The sequence below is a fragment of the Debaryomyces hansenii genome, assembly GCF_000006445.2.
Source record: "Debaryomyces hansenii CBS767 chromosome E complete sequence".
Taxonomy (NCBI): domain Eukaryota; kingdom Fungi; phylum Ascomycota; class Pichiomycetes; order Serinales; family Debaryomycetaceae; genus Debaryomyces; species Debaryomyces hansenii.
In genome coordinates, this window is record NC_006047.2 from 1133095 (window position 1) to 1153966 (window position 20872).

A 20872-nucleotide genomic window follows, 5' to 3' on the forward strand; every position below is an offset into this window, starting at 1 on the left:
TCAATAATAAATCTACCGGTTTGAATATTTCGTTATGCTTAAATTACAAATATGCATTAAGTATTCTGGAGACTTCAAACTGTATTCTAGTAGGTATAGCAAATGTCGTAGAAAACTTATCATTTCCTTATCTAAAGGCCATGATCCCATTATATGTGGAGAGTGTGCGCGGCTCATGAATACTTGTGACGGGTAGATTTATTTGTTAGTCTGATAAATATACAAGCATTCAACTGAAGATACAATCAGATTAGATCAATATGACGGAAACTACTGATATTGTAAACATGGATGATAGATTGACCGAGGAAGTTACTCTGTTGTCCACGAAGCTAGTTACCGCTGTTGCGAAACAACTGGAATTGGAAGAGAAATTATTACACATGCATAGAGATAATGGCCAGTTAAAACAGAAATTGAGTAAGTTAGGTGATATTGAAACCAAATACAATGAAGTGGTCCCAAAATATGAAGAGATTAAGAAGGACCATGAAAAAATGAAGGAGTTAAAACTTACGGCGGAAGCGCAAAACACTAAATTGCTGGCAGAAGTCGAAGATTTAACAGCGTCGTTATTCAATGAAGCCAACGAAATGGTTAGTAACGCATCGAGAGAGGCATATAACTTCAAAGTGAAGAACCGTAAATTGAACGAAGAGATTGAGGAGAAGAACACTATTATAGATAATTTGCAAGACCAATTGAAAGACTTGAAGCAATTGTTTTTCAGAATCGAGGAACAACACAAGCTTACATTTTCAGGAAACGGTACTCCTAAGCTAGAGCAATCAAAGAATTTGGATGATCAATACAAGAATGACACAGGGGAAGATGCAGATAATGACCTCCAGAGGTATACGAAGCAATTAGAAACTATTATTTATTCACCGAATGTGGGCGCGGTGAGATTTGATTTATCACAGTATCAACAAGACTTCAAGATATTCATATACACTATAATCAAGCCAGAATTCCATATGGACTTGACGACTTTAAAAAATTTGAAGTTCTTTAGAACTGTGTGGAGTGAAGAATTGGAAAATAGCTTTCCTATTATTCCAAACTTGGCCAATTCGAATTTTATAAATAGATGGCAGAAGGGAAAGAACTTCTGGAACCTTATTGTGGAAGGCAAAGCAGTTATTGAACCAATAAGCGGTGTTAATGAAACCTTTAAATTGGCCTATAAAGGAGATAAGCTTAGCAAAGATGTACCTGTTGCCATTAAGGATCCTTGTAGTTTTTGCGGCCAATCAAAAGATGATATTTTGGAACACTCAAGACTATATTCGTTGAAATTGTTGAATCCAGATTCGTCAAGTGTTACTGCTGAAACTCAGGAGGTAATCGTGAGTTATCCGTTATGTAACTATTGTCTTATAAAGTTGAGAACTATTTGCGACTTCTTTGCGAAAATAAGGCTCATTAGCAAAAATGTATACAAATTGAAGCAAAGTAATCAGTTTGAAGAGCCAACCACCCCTAATTTCCAGTTCAAGAGATCGTTTAATAGTTCGAGTGATTTGGAAGTCAATAGCTCTCCTAAGAAAAAACAAGTTCTCACGAAAGAAGAAGAGGAAATTGAAGAATGCAAGGTTATGAAATTATACTGTATGTTAAATTTAATTAGAAGCAAGATATTCTGGAGTAAACTAGGGTTCTGGGACAACGTGGAAAATGTGCATGAGATAAACGTTGAAGACTTGCATCATGAGGTTTTTAGGTCCCTCATAAGACACCCTGCCCAGGAAAATGACTACTCTGATAGCCAACCTGGTACCCCGACGCCTATGACGCAACCAGATTCTACAACTACCACCACTAGTGTGCCCGAACTGGGAGTGAATGATACTACAAAGAACACTAATGACGGCTCAAGTAACGCTGAAGATAATGATAAACCTAAATCTACAAAAGCCACCCCATTTAAACCAACGAACCCCCACGATCTGTTTGCACAGAAAGATGAAGCAAACTCTTCTAAAAAAGAATTGGATCCTCCGTCAGATAAAGACAATGACGAGTTTGCTGATACTTCCGAGAGTTTCCAGGACTCTGAAGACCAAGTAATAGAGAACGACTCCGCTGACAACAAGGCTCAGCTTGGCCGTAAGAATTCTAGATCAAAACAATTTAAGCAGAAAATAGATAGTGATCTAGATCAGACATTGCAGATGCTTCAAGAAAGTATAAATGATGAATAGATATATATAGTCTGTTTAATATACTTAAAAACGTCTCCTAAAGTAAAAGCGTAATTCCACCCAAAGGGTAATTTTTTTTGTTTTGTGACGCGCCCATTTAAGTTAAGCAAGCGCTGTTTAATCCAAATTTATCTTAGTTGAAACAAGAAGCGCTTTGACTGTATAGATAATTATTGATTTCATATTTATCTATTACAAGCAATCAAGTAAGATTAATCTACAGAAGTCAAATTACATTTGGCATACGTTCTATCGTAGATTGTGAAATCTAAAGATTACTTGAACAGCTTGACACATCATGAGAAGAAGACCAAATGATTCATCGTCGTCCCACCCAAATCAATTAGACTCTACTATAAATGAAGAGTTGAATAATTCCAGAGCGTATAATAGCTATAAGAAGGGAGGACAATCCGGGGGCCCTAATAACAATAATACAAATAGAATCTCCACTAGTTCGTTCTTCAGCCTTAAGAAGAATAGGAACCAAAGCGTCAATGATAGTTATAGTGATACATCATCATTCGACTCGTCGAGCATACTAAGTGGCGGTACGGGGAATTTAAGTCATAATAATAAGCGGCACAATAGTGTAGTGTCGACCAATAAATCGAACACGAATATAATACCTACGTCTCAGGTCACTAATTCTAATCACTCTCGGCATGCGTCAACATATAGTATATCTACGGTTTCTAATCCGTATGAAACTAAGACATCGAGATCAGTACACAACAACGCATTGTCGAGAAAGCCTACCGGCTCTTCCATGATTTCCAAGCCATCATTATCGCTAGCGAACGCAAATGAAACATCGAATAGCGGCGTAAATGGGTTCGTGTTAGAAAAGCCCGAACTGGTTTACGAAATTGATAGGATGTTCCGTGATTTGATGGACAAAAGAGATTTCAAGTCATTACCACCACAGGCCAAACAGGAAATGAATAATTATAGTCCTGATAAGAAATGGATGTTAATTTACCAAGATGCTTTAACAGAGTATAAACGTCAAGAGCGAGTAGTTCACAATAAGGAGGAAAATGCCACTCCAGAATTTTATACTAAGTTGTTGCTAGCTAAGACTATTACGGCCCAGCAATTGAAAAATCTTTGGGTGTCGTTGAGAACTGAACCTATTGATTGGGTTCGGAGTTTCATCTATGACTGTCAGGGTGATGCGATACTATCAGCATACTTGATTAAAATTCAAGATTCGATCAATCAAAGTGATATAAATGATATTAATGATGATATATTTGACAAGGAGTTCAATACGTTAAAGGCGTTGAAATGTATGATGAACCAAAAACTAGGAGCTGAAAGAGTTAGAACTGATGTCAATTTGTATGTTAATGCCGTTTCGGGCTCATTATTATCACCTAGAATCCTTACTAGAAAAATTGCTGCCGAATCGTTGACTTTTATGATAGCGTACTATAGCCATAATAACGATAATGACAACCAAAATGCATACCACAAGATACTCAGAGCATTGGATAATATATCCATGAAGCCATTCTTTGAATTTGAGTCTGGAAATGATGCACCCCAAAGTACTTCATCCAAAAAGAAGTTGGTGAGAAAACCACCAGCGGGGGAATCTTACAAAAGGTTTGAGTTATGGTTGAAATCGGTAGAGAAGATAATCGATGGTAAAGGAAAATATATGAATTCTTTAGTTGGTGCCAGTGAAGAGTTGAAATTTGCATATACAGGCAATTCTAATCAAGGTAATCTTGAAAATCATTTGTTAGAATATTGTCTAGGTACAATGCTATTAATTAATACAATAGTTGAATATGGAGTTGATTTCAGAGTTAGAATACATTTGAGAGCACAATTTTTTTCTGCTGGCCTTGATAGACTTTTTGCAAAGTTTCATGAATTAAATTATGAAAATTTAAATCAGCAATGCGCTAAATTCATAGACTTAGCTAACAGTGATGAAAGCTACTTAAAAAACAAAGAACAGATTGATGAAAATCTTGATTTTAACGACCCAGTTGAATTGGTTGGATCTTTATGGAAGAATATCAAGAATAGTGAGGCACAAGGATTTTTTCTTAGTGCAATACAACATTTATATCTTAATCAATCTGAGAAGAAAGACGATGCAGATGAACTATTAAGAAGTTTGAAGTTGTTAGATGGTTTAATCCAGAATGTTACTATGGTTCACACAACGAATGATGATTCTGCAGTGGGAATTGCTATCAATAAATTATTTGCAAGTTTAAGCACAGATGACATGTATAGAAAGGCTATTGAAGAGTCAAGGAACTTTAAGCAAATCGCTGAAGAAGCCACGGCTGAGAGAGATGAATTATCTAGACAATTGTCAATGGGTGCTGATGGTTTAATTACCAATTTATCCAATGAAATTAAAGAGCAGGAAACTGTCTTATATAGGACAAGAAGATTAAATGAAGAATTAAGTCAAGAACTAGAAGATTTGAAAAGAAGGCACCTTGTTGAGAAACAAGAGCAGGAATTAGAGATGAGAGAAATGTTAATTATGCTTAATGATAATGCACTTCTTGAATCAAAGAGAAATGGACCTAAAACAACTGTACTGATTCAAACGAGTAATGAGAAATTAGTTAAAAAATTACAAAAAGAGATTCATAGAAGAAAAGCCGAGTATAAATTGGACAATAGACAATTTGGTACTCAGGTAGAGCCAAGCTCAAGGTTAAGAGCATTAAGAGATCAAATGGGTGATATAGAAAATATGGCTAGAGAATTAGAAATGACAGATTTTGAAACATACGTTGATCCAAGCTTAAATAATGTTGAACTTAAACCGGATCCTATAGAATCAAAAGAGTTAACAGAAACTTCCGAAGACGAATTTGAAGATGCAGAATCAACAGCGCAGAGCATTATAGAAGCTCCAGAAGTTGATATACCCAAAGGTCCACCAAGGCCATGCCGAGAAGATGACTTAGAAAAGCTTGACTCTCTAAGAAAAAAATTATCATCCTTGCAAAGTGAATCAAATGACATTATGAAATTCAACAACAGCTCCATGTTTAGTAAGCAAAAATACTTAGCAATGGAAAGATTACGAGAATTGCAAAATAACTTCAAGGATTTTAATATAGATTTTAGCGTCGATGATGAAGAGTCTAACTCGTTCAGTTTTGAACATGTTGATCCAAGCATAAAAGCGAAGATCCATGAAGAGTTGGAACAAGTTGAGAAATTGAAGAAAAGCTTGGAAATGAAATTATCATCGTTGAACATTAAACCTGCCAATTCCTCTAAACCTGAAAACACTATGCATAGATTAGAAGCGAAATATATGCACGGTAAAAAGCCAATTGCTGAGGGAGCTATTAAATCCACACACGCCAAAGATTATAGAAGACACAGAAATACTACAACAGAAGGTATGGATCCTAAGTTCCTAAAAGAATTAAGTTCTACGGTTAATAAAGCCATGCCAATTGACGGTTTTGATGATGAGAAGCCAACCAACAATGAAGAAGAGCCAAAAACCAAGCAGGCTGTACTTCCTCCTCCTCCTCCTCCTCCATTACCACCTTCATTAGATCCTTCTTCTTCAGGCTCAGTCCCACCTCCACCTCCTCCACCTCCTTTGCCATCAATGCTTGGTGCTTCTGGAAACAATGCTGCGGCACCTCCTCCTCCACCCCCACCCCCACCTCCACCTGCATTTTTATCTAGCGGCTCGGGGTCACCTGCTCCACCACCGCCACCACCACCTCCATTCCCTACTGGCAAAGCGCCTAAAGAAATTGAGAGATCAGCTACGGCATCACCAGTTCCTGGTCCATTTGATAACTATCCAAGGCCGAAGAAGAAGTTGAAACAATTGCACTGGGAAAAGTTTGATAACAACACTTCAAACTCTTTCTGGCAGAATGCTCAAACTAATACCATAGCTAATGAATTGATGACAAAGGGGATCTTCGATGAAATTGAACTTATCTTCGCAGCTAAAGAAATTAAAAAATTGGCAACGAAGAAAAAGGAAGATATTGATAAGTTAACATTCTTATCGCGTGATGTTGCACAACAATTCGGTATTAATTTGCATTCTTTCAATAATTTATCGGATGAGGAAATTGTGGCCAAGATCTTGAGATGTGATAAAGATATTATTACAAACCCTGCTATTTTGGAATTTTTTGGTAAGGAAGACATCGTTGAGGTTACGAATACAATGGCAAGAAATTTTGAGCCATATTCGACTGACTACAAGATGGATCAAATTTCAAAACCTGATAAGGACCCGAATGAGTTACAGAAACCTGATAGAATATATTTGGAATTGATTTATAATTTGCAGCATTATTGGAAATCTAGAATAAGAGCATTAGCAGTTATGTCTTCTTTTGAAAAGGAGTATGATGAACTTGTTTTCAAATTGAGATCGATTGACGAAGCAGTGGAAAACATTAAGAATTCACAACACTTGAAAAGTGTATTTGAAATTATTTTGACTGTAGGTAACTATATGAATGATTCTACAAAGCAAGCACAGGGCTTCAAATTAAGTTCGTTGCAAAGATTAAGCTTCATGAAGGATGACAAAAATAGTATGACATTTTTGCATTACGTTGAAAAAATTGTCAGGACTCAATATCCACAATTATTAAATTTCTTAGATGACTTGTCTAAGTGCTTGGAGATATCAAAGTTTTCGATTGAAACTATTGCAAACGATTGTAAGGACTATGCACAAAGTATCAAGAATGTACAGAGTTCGATAGACATTGGTAATTTGAGTGATGTTTCCAAATTTCATCCTCATGATAAGATCTTAAAGCTGGTTCTTCCCGTTTTACCTAAAGCGAAGAGAAAGGGAGAATTGTTATTAGATCAATCAGGGTACACTTTGAAAGAGTTCGACCAATTAATGAGATATTTTGGTGAAGATCCGTCTGATTCATTTGTCAGAAATTCTTTTATTAGTAAGTTTGGTAATTTCGTTAAGGATTTCAAGAGAGCACAAACCGAGAATATTAAACGTGAAGAAGAGCTTAGGATTTACGAAAACAGAAAGAAACTATATGAAACTCCTAGGAAACGCGTGGAGAATAACGAAGCAAATGATGATAGTGATTCTAATGTTATGGATTCGTTGTTAGAAAAATTGAAGGCTGCAGGTCCCAAGGGTGAGCCCTCGTCAGCAAGGAAGAGGGCATTAATGAGAAAGCACTTGTTGGAAGGTCTGAAAAAAAGTCCCCTGAAAGCAAGTGTACAGCTATCCCCACCGCCGTCTCCCGATTCTCAGGATGAGCATGCATTACTTTCGCCTACTGGTGATGCATTTTCGTCTCAAATAAATGTGGACCCAGTAGAAACTGATGCAGCCGTGAACGATGAAGAAGTCATAGAGGAAGAAAAGGATGTTGGTTCAAGAGCAAGAGACTTGTTGAAAGAATTAAGAGGTGTGAACGAAAACAACTCTACTGATCGGATGTCGGCAGCGCTGAAATTCAGACAGGAGCGCCTTAGAAGAAAACTATCAAATATTGGGATAGCAAATGATTCGGAACCAACTTCTATTGCAGAGAATGATGAAATTGGAGAATAATTGTCCAACTGTACAAATATTACGTTAATTCACTATATATAAGCATTTAATTAACAATAAACCATTCGAATATATATATATATGTATATTTATTATTGCAATACGCTAAATAGATACATTGATATTGCATAATTTTGATATCTCGTCTAAATCGTAATCTATTAGCTTACCCTTATTGTCTTTATAGTTAAAATATGGCTTGTTAATAGAGCTTAGGCCCTTTCCTGTAACCTTATCGGTAAATGGTCTGTTCAAAACTTCAATAAAGGATTCAATCAGTCCATCAATCAGTTTTCCGGTATTCAACGACGTTGAAAGGTCACTTAATTCGTCGCATGCACTTGAAGGTAAACGAATTGATGTAATTTCACCATTAATTCCTACGCATAGTATATTCGAATTATCACTTTTCACTTTTGATCCTTCAGATACGTCATGATTAACCCAATAAGAATTAAACTTTGAAGCATAAACTCTAGGGATACTAGACATTCTATAAGAAAATAGATTCTTTAAATTGCTATCGTTTGTATTCATAATTAATATTGATGAATGTAATTTGTCTCCTGCAATAATGTTTTCATTCAATTCGGTCTGGTTAACAATGCTTTTTGGTGATGGATCCTTATATATAAGCTTCAATATATCTGAATCCCGATCAACACTCTTGCTATAAAGAAACTGAAAAATCGAATCTAATTTCGTCGTCACTAGAAGCTTATTACTATTTTCAACAGATAATGAAATAATGTCACTAGTAAGAGTAACAAGTGCAGAAACTGGCTTCAACCGTCTCTCGTCAATATCATATGTAGTTGAATAAATAGTACTACCACTGGAGAACAATATTGACGATTCTATTTGTTGAATATGGGTAATGGGTTCTTTATGTTCAAAGGAAGTGAGCTCTGCAACACGAATATATATTGGACTTTCCCTCGAATCTTGAGCTTTTATTATATCTAAAACTTTAAACGATCCCGCAGAGTTAACGGCGCTTCCTATTAACAACTTTTTGGATATTCTATCTTGTCTCTTAATAGACCAGATACAAGCCGTTGTTGGTATTTCATCTGCACCAAATATGAATTCATTCAGATCTAAATCCTTTAACCTCGAATTTAGTTCATGATGTTGTAGGGTTTTCAAAACTTTTCTATCGACAAACTTCAATCGTACTTTTGGATCTTTAGAATTGCACAATACTACAAACGTGGAAATATGAGGTAAATATGTGAGCTTTCTGGCAGATTCTGCTATGTTTATTTGCCTAATATTTGGCGTCTTAAATGGATGAACAGAACCAATTGTAAACCCTTCTTCTCTAACAAATCCAAAATATTTCGCCTCTTCACCAACCGCATTATTTCCTAGTCCAAAATTTGGTAATTGTATCATTGTAGAAATTGATCTATCATGCCTTTCATCGAAATAAACTTGGAAGGGAAATTCTGAGTCATACAAGTTTAATAACCAGAGACATCTCGAAAGAATGAAAACCATTTTACTCTCATTATGAACAGCCTGGAATCTAACAGGCGTGTCACCAATTTTAAGAAAGCTCATGCATCTAAGGGAAAGGTTTGTATCAATAAGAAAATGGATATAATAACCATCTTTGGACCCAACATACAAATTTGTCCTTGGACTTAAACTTTGGACAGAATCATGAGGAATTATAAAGTTTGCTCGAAGACCATTATTCTTGTAAGGATTAAAGTCATCTAACACGTATTCCTTATATTCTAAAATCTGGAGTTCCAGACCAAGCTGATAAACAAAAAGAGAACCGTCGTAACTTCCTGCAATAATACATATTGACGTATTTAAGTCGATTAACCTGACCATGGAAGGTTCATAATTAATGTCCAATGACCAAACTAAATCAAGCGCTCCACTATCTTCCAAACTTAAATTGAAATTAACCTCATTATTTACCTTGAATAACCTTAAAGACATTCTTTTTTCAATCGTACTCGCCAATATCATAGCCAAGAGACCATTCTGCATATCACAGAATAGAATTCTTTCATTCTCGAGCCGTGAGGTTAAGCTCAAATCAAACAAGTTTGTGAGTGTAATAGAGCATTGGGAAATTTGGATTAAAATATCTTGGTTTTGGGATATATTCCCAACGAATAAAGAAAAATTAGACGCATCTATTGCAGCATCCTCTATTTCGACAAGATATTCATCTTCATGAGGTTGGTATTCTAATACTTTTGTTTCAAATGGTAAAGAACAAAATAAGTAAAATTTACTTCCTAACGTAATGAAATATAATTGATCAGTCTTACGCAATTGTTCATAGGTTTTACTTCTTCTTGTTGCATTATATCCATTTCTGAGCTGTGTTAGTCTACTTCTTCTACCTATTCCAGTTAATGCCCACAATTCTTGATCTGATCTATTATTTATAGTTCTAGACTTATACGAGTCAATGATCAGAACATCCAATACTGGAGTCCAATTTTTAAAGTCAGTTATTAACTGTACATTACTATAGTTGGGCTTTTGCGTACTTAACTCTTGTATGTATTCCTCAGAAAATAACTCCGTAATGTATAATTCTCTACTCGAGCCAGTATCACTACCAAATATCAAGTTAAACTCATTTTCAACCTTTTCCAAAGAAAAAACTGATATGGGATCTGATACTCGAATTATTGGACGTATTTGGATATTGTTTTCTGTTGTGACTATAGAGTACATAACTCCGTTCTCAGTAGAAAGTATAATTTCGTCTGTTTTCGGGCCCATCTGAGAACATATTCGTGTAACTGGTCGATAATAATTTGTAGGAAAAGTTCCAGTAAATGGTACTCGAGTAAATCCATAGTTAGCAGACATAATATCATGAACAGTTATAATAACTAGCTCTTTTTCTTTTACAAATAAGAAACTATCATTATTCTTTAAGGATATAATAAATATAGGGATCTCAAAAGAGTTGTCCAACGGTAAAGCAGTTTTAGCTAAATTATTGTTGATTGTCTCTCCTAAGGTCCACCCATATAAATTTAATTCTAGTCTTCGAGATTCGGTAAATGACATAATTAGAAACATAATATGATTATCAACGATGCTATTGTTTAAAGGTTCCGCAAAGCAAGAGTGCAATAGGAGCCCATCGACTGGAACATTAAAATGTGGCATAAACATTATTCCTGAATCCGTATGTTGACAATTATAGATTCGAAAGACACTACTAGCAGAAGTCGATACAGCTGATAAACCACTGGCATGAGAAAATAATGAATAGCCCGAAGATTCGAGCGCAGGTACAGGCAAATCGCTTGATGTGTCCCACCATTGAACAATGAATGGCTTAAAAATGCATGATTCGTCTGATTGGTTTTGTCCCTGTATATCATAATCAGTATCTTTGTACTGTCTAGGGACATAATAAATCCTTATCAAGAACAAAAAGCCTGACTTCAACGATACCATCAAAGAATCCTCTTCTTGGTTCTTACCGTCCATAACTCCTCTAAGAATGCATGACGACCTTATGGGTGCACTGAAAGAAAACTCCACATCGTTAACAAGCATCGATGTCGTTTTCATAATGACCCGTATTGATTTCAATTTTATAGCGGCATTTGGCCCTAAACTACCGCTTTTCACTGTGTCTGTTGGCGGTGTTTCACCAATGTTGAATAGCAAATCATCATCGTCACTAAATACATCAAATTGCGAGTCCTCTTCTTGTGGACACATGTATTGTTCTCCTTCATCGTTCACTGTTACGCTGGGAAGTCCTCGAAAGCGCTTGCCGATATGTACGTGGAAATCTGGAATAATATTGGTAAATATTGGCGAATGCAAAAGAGTTTGTTTGATCAATGTCTTGGACGTATCGTTCTTTTTAGGACCAATAATAGAGCCTATGTCAATATTAGGATACTCTGGATCGTCTATTTCCATAATTGCATGAATTGACGCTATATTTGTAGCTAGTAGCTAATGGTAACTAAAGAACAATATATATAATAATGTGATGTTTAGGCCATACTAATTAAAATATAACCTGTAAACATCTGTGATAAGAAATAACCTGCAACTTCATTTTTCTAACAGTATTCTATGGGAGTTAAGTAATTCTTTATCTTACAATTGATCATTACAAGACCAGATTCAATCAAAATGTCTCAAGGATATAACAAGCTATCTTCGGCGGATAGTAAGGTATGTTTTTCACAGTAATAAATTAATTGAGAACCATATTAACTAAAATATTATAGGCACAACAAAATGTCCCAGATCTTATTGATCAAGACGGTACGTATTATAAATTCACAGCAGCATAGCTGAACCAATTTCCTCATAGATATCGAGAAGACTAACTGTTCATCTAGATTTCACGGATCAACAATACGTTGTACCAGATGATTACCAGAATACTGCAAAGACGGCCAAAAGTGCTCCAACACAACCACAGCCAGAAGTTGTTCAGCCGCAAATACCTATAGATAGTTCCAATTCACATATGTTCCAAATCAATTTTTACAGAAAGTTTTTTGAATTAGATTCAATCACATTTTTCGAGAAAATCAAGCGGGCGTTGAACCCGATCAACAAATCGACGTCCGTTAGTGACGACAATGACGACAATGAGGTGACCGAGCTCTATGGTTTCATTTGGATTACAGGCACCCTTATATTTTTAATGTTTGTGAGCTCTACTGGAGCAAACATTTTGTCGGAGTGGATCCACTCCGATGACAAGAAATATGAGTATAGCTTTGAGCTTCTCACGTTGTCAATTTCGCTATTCTACGGCTACAATGTCTTGGTTCCTCTCATATTGTACGTCTTAACAACGTGGGTTTTAAAGTTTCCTCATAGACTCTCGTTGACCAAATTGATCTCTGTTTATGGCTACACCAATATTTTATGGTTCCCAATCACCGCAATTAATTTTTTGATAGTTGTTTTTGTCAATAACAAGAGTCATCGTTTGATTTGGAACTTTCTCGAGTGGGCGATAGTATTAGCAAGTGGATTTGTCACTGGATTGAGTAATTTAACCAAATTAAGTCCTATTATCAAGAAGAATTCATTAGACTTAACCCAAGAGTCGGCCGTGAATCGAGAAACTAGGCTCTATATGATTATCATGGTTCTCCTAGCAATTGCCCACTTACTGTTCACCATTATAGTTAAAATCAGCTTCTTTGGTATATCCGTTTAGATTATTAGTAGTTATATAGTAAGCCCTAACATTAACATGGTCGTGTATATACGCACAATAAATTCTCATTGAACCTCTTTACTTAAGAGTGAAAATTTTCCTTTTTCCTTTCATTCTTCTTTTGATTTAACAGTATTAGAATAGTGGAGAGTATAGTGGATGTTTCGTTCATAAATATATGGAATCACTGAAAGGTATGTTGAGGATTTCGTCAAGCACATAAAGATTGCACATAAAGATTCGAAAATTTACAAATATTTGGCAGTGATTATTTGCTATTTACCAATTGTTCCAACTGAACTATCCGTGTTGACAACAGCATTATCGTTAAGTTTCAGCCTTGTATGAGCCTATTTGTTTTGATTATTTAAGAATCAATCGAATTTTTTATCGTAAGACCGTTGCTAACATTAAATTTAGGTATGTTTAATTAGTCAAAACTGGAAATTCGTTTTTCATGAGGATAACTGTGACCGGGCGGACATATTTAACCCTACACATCCCTCTTTTGTACAATTAGAAGAGGAGTCGCATTTCAGTGTACAAATTTTGAAGTGCTGATGAGTAGGAGGTGATGAAAGGTCGTGAGCTGATTTTAATGAATATCCAGTTTAAAATGGATATCAGGAGAATAAATTCACTAACGCCCAATAGTCTTTTATTGATTTTAAATAGTTATGAGTGGAACGTCTAAGTTCTAAATCGAAAATCGGCTTATTTTATGATGATTCCTTTTATATTCACACTGTACGAGGAGTTTTTCGGCTTCATTGACTACAAACATAAAATACTGATTTAATGACTCTGATGAATAATGCTGATTTATCTATTAGTTCTATATATGTAATTAGTTCCCAATTCTTATGAATACATGACATATCATGATATATTTCGTAGCCCATCTAACATATTTCCGTCGTGTATATAACCGTTGACTGATGATAATTAGTGAAAAATCAGTATACGGTATATATTCTAGATTTTAACTATCACAACCGATTTCCTCCCCTTTTTACACCTGTGCATTTAGCCTTTGAATCATACAGACCGAGCAGACAATTATGCTACGACTGTTATACCGGCAGCTGCTAAATCAAAGGCCGTCTGAAGTGGATACACTTTTAGCTTGGTGTATTTCTAATCCAGGTTATAAGAATGTATATATAAAAACACTTCAGTCACAAATATTTCCATTTGTTCAGGTGCCGACGCTGTTGAAGAATGGTCTTCGTAAACATATGTTGAGATTTTCATTAAGGCGATCGGTATCTACGTTAGGGAGGCCAGTCGAATCAGCAAAAAATGTCATGCTCTTAAACAAGAGATATTCAGAAGTTGAAAAACTCATTTCTGATCCAGAGATTAGAAACAAATACATGGAAATAATTCGAAATGGCTCTGTTTTAACTAAGAATGATGTCGATATGATATATGCCAATTTCTTGAAGACCATCGATATTGTGAGTGGGTTTCCAACTTCGGAGTCAATTGATCTCTTACTGAATATGTGGAAATTTGTTTTCCAAACAGATACTTCTAATGAAAATGTGAAGGAATTACAGCATAAGCTTTTGAACAAAAGAGAACCGTTCATAACTATTTTGGTTAACACGAAAAACTATTCATTTTATAAAGACCTAGTTGAACCGTTGTACTCCATTAATGAATTTAAAAATCACAAGCCCACTTGGTCGGATAGATTGGCAAATACTTTTCAATTTGATATTGATGATAGAGGACATATTATTTTTAATAAAGGTAGCATTATTCTGTTCCTAAAAAATCCACAGAATCCTATTGAGATTAAAAGACGGCTATTAGCGACATTCCTAAAAAAAGGATTATTATATTCATCGAATAAAGATCAAACATATTATATGATCAAGGAATTCATCAACCTATTACATGAAATAGGTGATGATCATATGTTATTTAAAGATCATGATCATTTCATTTATGATAAAGCATTCCGATTAATGGCCATTCCACCAAAAGATGTTCGATTTTCTGAACATCTCTATAGCATAAAAAACATAATAGACTCATCTGCATGTGAATACCCCCAATCATACTATAATTTCATGACCACATCCATGAGAACTATACTTCGGTTCAGTCCAGATAATGTGTTGAATTATTGGCAATTTAAACTCAACCTTGTCGAAGAACAAGGTCTTAAAGAACCTGACGTATTTCATCACAATGATTTGAAATCTGCAATGTCTGCTTTTTGCCTGTTGAATATGTATCAATCGGTTTTGGATCTATATCAAAAATTCCCGGGCTTGCGTAATGAAGAGCAAATAGAAGTACTATTAAGAGTGAGTGAAGAATTCAAAGATTGGAAATTATTACAAAAGCAGTTTGAAGATATGTATGGAAAAGGACAATTGCCTTATGTTGTTCACTATTCCATTGTTATGAATGCTTTAGCGGCAATAGGAGCGAAGGACGAAGTCATGCAACTTTTCAACCAATTGCTGAAAAGAAACTTAAGTCCAACGCCATCAATATATGCTGCATTAATCAATAGTGAAGTTTTCTATGGAAATATTGAAGATTCTATTCGTTGGTTCAATGAATATTTGAATCGTATTGAAGATGGTGCAATCGATCCAAATGCGGGGCTGTATTTATATTCGTTAATGTTCAAATTATATTTGAAATCTAGTAATTTAGATTCAGCAATGAACTTTTTAGAGTTCGCAAGGTCAGAGCAAGAAAGGTTGAACATAACCTTAGTGGACCCTAAGACTTTAAGTCAGTTTATTAATTTTGCTGGGACTATGTACGGCATTAAAGAATTGGAAATTCTCAGAAAGCTTGGACAAGAATCGAACTTAACATCTAATCAATACTATGAAAATTTAATTAGAGCATATACAAGATTAGACCAATATGAAAAAGCGGATGATATGGTATTCGAAGCTCACCTGGAATCAGATGTTCCATTTACAAATCCTGATATTTACAAGGTGCAGTTGAGAAACTATAGATTCTGGTATAGAAACACTCCATCCCATGAAACTCGAGTATTCATTTCGGAAAGAATTAAGTATATTCTCGAGCATATTGTCAACAAAAATTTAAGCGTACGGAATAATCATGGTTTATATACAGAAGTAATTAAACTTCATTTGGCACGAAATGATTTACCCAATGCAGAAGCCCTCTTTAGATCAATGAAGAGTCAAAAAATGTTATCAGAGTATCACTTCACACCATTTTTGGATTATTATGCCAAGCAACGTACATTTTCAGGCTACTCTCAAGTATTGGAATTATATAGACAAATGGCAAAGGAACGAGTCAATATATCGACCAAAACGTATGTTCACTTAATCAAGGCATTAATTCATTTAGATTCGCTGAATCATAAAGGATATGAAAACTCACTCAAGTTGTTACAATCTGTTTTTGAATTGAATGGATTAACAATCAGCCCAACTGATCCAGCACCGAAAAAACCTCAAGCCGATATACTTGATAATTCAATCGATTTATGTCATATTATTACTTCATATGTTATGGCGACAGTTGGATATCAAAATAATGTCTATCTATTGGTTCACTTTTTAAATCAAATGAAAGAACGATTAAATGGAAAGTTAACTAATGACTTCAAGTTTTCGATTTATAAGGAATTAGGACGTTTGTATCTTAAGCAGGGTAATTTTGCCTTAGCAAAGCGATTAATAGACAATGGTCTCGAAGAATCGCATAGTATCGTATCAAAATTCATTCATGATTATCCTTATAATGATATTCTAAAAGATGAAATTAGAGTACCGAAGAGATTACAATATGAATACAGAAGTTTACTAGCTTTGAAACTAAAATGTATGAAAACAAGCTTTGAAAATCCCGAATCTTATTATGAATTACTTAGGGCTTCTGATAAAGTAAACATTCAACTATCTGGTGATCAATACATTACAATAATAAATGAGCTTCTTAAATTGCCCAATCCAGATGTTTTGCCTACTATTTTGCAAATATGTGAAGAGTATTTGGTTGCAGGTAATTGGGCAGAAGCTAAGTTGTTTAGAAAACTACAATTCTTGTACAAATTGACAGTATTGCATATTAGTAGGACTGTTGGTGTTGAAGTGGTACAAAATAATTACGATATGTTAAATCGTTATTACAATATCCTTGACGTAACAGAATTGCAATCTACATTTCTGTATATTCATGATCCGTTGGACTTATTGAAACAGGAATTAGTTGCATTCAATGAGACGCATTCGAAAGCACATTCCAAGGGTTCTTACTGGACATTAGACAGGCTATTACTGAATATTCCTGAATTCTTTTCTCCTGAAGTTAGATTATCAACACAAAATAAAATATCGCCATACTTTGCCAGCAGAATATGGCATGTAATAAATCGATTTTGTGACGGAGATAAATATAAAGCATTTCAGCTCATGGATGAATTTCCGGAAACTATCGAGTTCTTGATATATAATAGTTCGGCAAGGTTACGATTACATATATTCAGAAAAGAAATCGATCAAATCCAGCTGCCCCCAACCAGTGATCAAAGGGAGGATTTTGAATCCAGACGCTTGAGAACAATAGAAGTTCTAAACCACTTGAAATCTACGCACAGCTCATATTAAATTTAGCATCTTGTATTAAATATAATATTCTTGTATATATGTATATATTTAATAACTTCAATATAATAGATATAATAATTAGTATCTATTTTTGCTCTTTCTTTTTGTCTACATACTCTGCAAACTTGAAGTCTGCAATCTCGTCTGTTTCCCCAAAGATTAATGGACCAATATGTGGTTGGAGATTCCATTCGAGTTTAACAACCGCATCCCTTTGTCTGAACGATGGTTCAATATCCCATACTGAATATTTTGACTTTTGGTTCTTTAACAGTAACACTGCATCCTCTTTGGAAGTAATTATCTTATCCCAGTATGTTATTTTGTTCGAAGATCCATCACTCTTACCTGGATACTCGGCAGTCAAATAAACAAATAATTGTTTTGTATTCCAATTGAATAAAGGAGATAAGTCTGTCTCTAAATCAAATTGTATTCTCGAATTTTCCTTAGGCTTACGATTGACTGATCCATAGTTAAACGAGTGTTTAAGCAGTACTTGAGGTTTGATATTGCTTATTGAGGTTGTCCCCAAGGACCATGCATTATTAGAATATAATTGTAAAAGCGAAGATACGATAACTATTCCTGCTATTATAATCGATGATGTCAATGCTTGGTTAGCAGCGTACTGGAACCTTGTGACAATGTTGAACATCTTCTGGTTCAGTTGATAGTTTGTTGTAGAGCTCTCTTTTCTTGAATCGTGTCAATAATTTACGCTCAATATTTATTAAAACCTCACGCCAAAAAATACGACTCTACTATCAATTTATTTAATATTTACAATACACTATATAATCATTGACTTTGTAATTTCAAGAACTCCTGGTAAAGCTTTTCTTGCTGTTGGTATTGTTTAGTTAATTTTTTTCTCATACTTTTAGAAACTTCTTCACCGCTTGCATCCTTGGTAGGTATACCTTGTTCATCCCATTCAGAATAAGATTTAGGATCTCTGAATAAATCAGAAGGATTGACTTTCATCTTTTCTAAGCGTTCTTGTTCCTTCTTCGCATTTTCTATCGCTTGCTGCTGTTTCTTCTTTTCCTTTTCTAACAAAGCATTTTCCTTATCGGCCTGTTGTTTCTTCAACTCATCCTGCTCTTGAGTATTTAAAAACTTAATTAAGGCCGATCCATTCGGACGGTCATCTAACGAGATACCTAGATTAATGAGATCTGATCTAATGGAATCGGATGCATTTAAGAAATCACCAAAAGACGACTTATTAATAGCCATATTACGGATTGCATCACGGAATTGGGATAAGGCTTTGACGTATGGCATAGCAATATCTTCCTTAGAAGCACTACCTTCAGACTCTGACCCATTCGAATCCAACCAGCCCAATTTATCAGATCTAGTCTCGAAACCCAAGATTTTTAAGATTTTAACAATCCAGCTGGAAATTTCTAATAAAACTTCTATCCTTAATTCATTTTCTCCAGTAGCACAAGATTGGATATAATTATTAGACTTAGAAACTAATTCTTGTATAGTTCTCAATACAAGAGGTGATGATAAGTTATCACAAAATGCAGCATGAGTTTCGGTCTGAGCTTTAGTCAAATTATCGTATAATTGTCTTTCGGCCTGAGATAATTTCTTTGATACGTAACCACCTTCGGCTAAAGTATGTTTATAATCATTATTTAAAGCACGGACAGTAGTGAAAAATTTAGAAACGGATGATTCCCAAGATTTAACTTCTTTAATTAAACTATCCTTAAAGTCGATTGGTTTTTCCCAGTAACTTAAAGCAAAGACTAACCTCAATTGCCTACTTGTGAAATCATTTAGCGCCTCTTCGATAGTGATGAAATTCTTCAATGATTTTGACATCTTTTGGCCTTGTATGTGTAAATGGCCATTATGCATAAAGTAGTTAACCCATTGCTTATTATCAAAATATGCTTCTGATTGAGCTAATTCATTATCGTGATGTGGAAAGCACAAATCAACACCACCAGAATGAATATCCATAGTTTGTCCAGTGATGTCCGATGCCATTACTGAACATTCAATATGCCAACCAGGTCTACCTTCGCCCCATTTTGATGGCCACGATGGTTCACCTGGCTTCGAGCCTTTCCACAAAGCAAAATCTGCAGCATTCTTCTTTGTATCTTGGCCTGTACTAAGAGAGCCTTCACCATCATTAATTAAAGACATATCACCCTTGTTCCAAGGTTGCAATTTGGCGTAATCGTGATTTGGATCATTTTCAAATTTGGCAGTATCAAAGTAAACGGAGCCATCCTTAGTAGCATAAGCAAATCCATTCGTGATAATTTTTTCAACAAACTCTATCACGTCAGGGATATATTCGGACACTCTTGTAGTAATGGAAGGAGGTAACACGTTTAACCTCCCCATGTCGTCGTTAAATTTCTTTTCCCAGAATGATGGCAACTTTCTGAAGATTGAAGGATCATTAACTGTGGACCCCAATTCATTATCCAAAAAGGGCATTGCGACTTCTTTAATAGACGATAAATAGTCGTCTATTGGAGTAGTCTCAGAAGCTGAAGAGTAGATAGATGAGTGGGCAGTTCTGGCAGCCTTGGTATACATTGGGAACTTAGGGTTTGTAACTGCAATTTCCTGTACATTCACCGAATCCAACCATGGAATAAAGTCCTTTTCGACGTCGGTCTTCTCGAATTGAGGTAAAGTCTTGGTAATATAGTACTCAAGGTATTCCTTTGATACATCCAACAATTTGGGGGTCACCGCGGTGTATTTCAGGGACACTCTCTGCTCAAAAAGATACTCTTGACGTGCAGCAATGATAATCTTGTCGTCGATATCAGTAACGTTCTGAATGAACTTGACATTGTAACCAAAATAGTCCTGCAAGATCCGTCTGCAAATATCAGTGGAAACGTAGTTTCTAGCATGTCCCATGTGTGAATGGTCGTAGACAGTAGGCCCACAGCAATACCAAGTGATATGGTTGTTTCTGAGCGGAATAAACTCGTCTTTACTACGAGTCAATGAGTTGTATATGTGTAACACCGGCGCATCGCCTGTCTGGCGGCTTGGCTTAATCCATTCGGGCTGTTGAACCACGGGCTTTTTAGCGGCGGAGGACATTATGGCTATCAGTCTCTTGTTTGTCTTGCACAAACGCTTGAGCATAAACGAATCTTCCTTGTCCTATGTATCGACACCTTCATGCCCACCGCTGGGCGGTAGCATCAACATATTTTTGCGCTTGTGGATTTGGATGATCACGTGCATACGTCGGAAGAAAAACCTTCGTCTTAACTACTACCAG

At 35.5% G+C, this 20872-nt stretch overlaps 7 protein-coding genes across 7 annotated transcripts; 4 read left to right on the forward strand and 3 right to left on the reverse strand. All coding sequences in view use genetic code 12, as the record gives it.

The window, feature by feature from the left end:
• Nucleotides 1-260: 260 nt before the first annotated feature.
• On the forward strand, nt 261-2204 carry DEHA2E14344g (DEHA2E14344p; the record flags this gene model as incomplete). The annotated part of the gene is made up of 1 exon (XM_459929.1): nt 261-2204. The coding sequence occupies one exon, from the start codon at nt 261-263 to the stop codon at nt 2202-2204; it is 1944 nt and encodes a 647-aa protein (XP_459929.2).
• A 298-nt stretch (nt 2205-2502) lies between these two features.
• On the forward strand, nt 2503-7770 carry DEHA2E14366g (DEHA2E14366p; the record flags this gene model as incomplete). The annotated part of the gene is made up of 1 exon (XM_459930.1): nt 2503-7770. One exon carries the CDS (start codon nt 2503-2505, stop codon nt 7768-7770), a length of 5268 nt encoding a protein of 1755 aa, XP_459930.2.
• Nucleotides 7771-7875: 105 nt separating this feature from the next.
• Nucleotides 7876-11697, reverse strand: DEHA2E14388g (DEHA2E14388p; the record flags this gene model as incomplete). Its single annotated transcript, XM_459931.1, has 1 exon — nt 7876-11697. One exon carries the CDS (start codon nt 11695-11697, stop codon nt 7876-7878), a length of 3822 nt encoding a protein of 1273 aa, XP_459931.2.
• Nucleotides 11698-11916: 219 nt separating this feature from the next.
• DEHA2E14410g (DEHA2E14410p) lies at nt 11917-12964 on the forward strand (the record flags this gene model as incomplete). The annotated part of the gene is made up of 3 exons (XM_459932.2): nt 11917-11958; nt 12015-12051; nt 12129-12964. 3 exons carry the CDS (start codon nt 11917-11919, stop codon nt 12962-12964), a joined length of 915 nt encoding a protein of 304 aa, XP_459932.2.
• Nucleotides 12965-14025: 1061 nt separating this feature from the next.
• Nucleotides 14026-17589, forward strand: DEHA2E14432g (DEHA2E14432p; the record flags this gene model as incomplete). The annotated part of the gene is made up of 1 exon (XM_459933.1): nt 14026-17589. The coding sequence occupies one exon, from the start codon at nt 14026-14028 to the stop codon at nt 17587-17589; it is 3564 nt and encodes a 1187-aa protein (XP_459933.2).
• Nucleotides 17590-17674: 85 nt separating this feature from the next.
• Nucleotides 17675-18247, reverse strand: DEHA2E14454g (DEHA2E14454p; the record flags this gene model as incomplete). Its single annotated transcript, XM_459934.1, has 1 exon — nt 17675-18247. One exon carries the CDS (start codon nt 18245-18247, stop codon nt 17675-17677), a length of 573 nt encoding a protein of 190 aa, XP_459934.2.
• A 143-nt stretch (nt 18248-18390) lies between these two features.
• DEHA2E14476g (DEHA2E14476p) lies at nt 18391-20733 on the reverse strand (the record flags this gene model as incomplete). The annotated part of the gene is made up of 1 exon (XM_459935.1): nt 18391-20733. The coding sequence occupies one exon, from the start codon at nt 20731-20733 to the stop codon at nt 18391-18393; it is 2343 nt and encodes a 780-aa protein (XP_459935.2).
• Between the last annotated feature and the right edge of the window lie 139 nt (nt 20734-20872).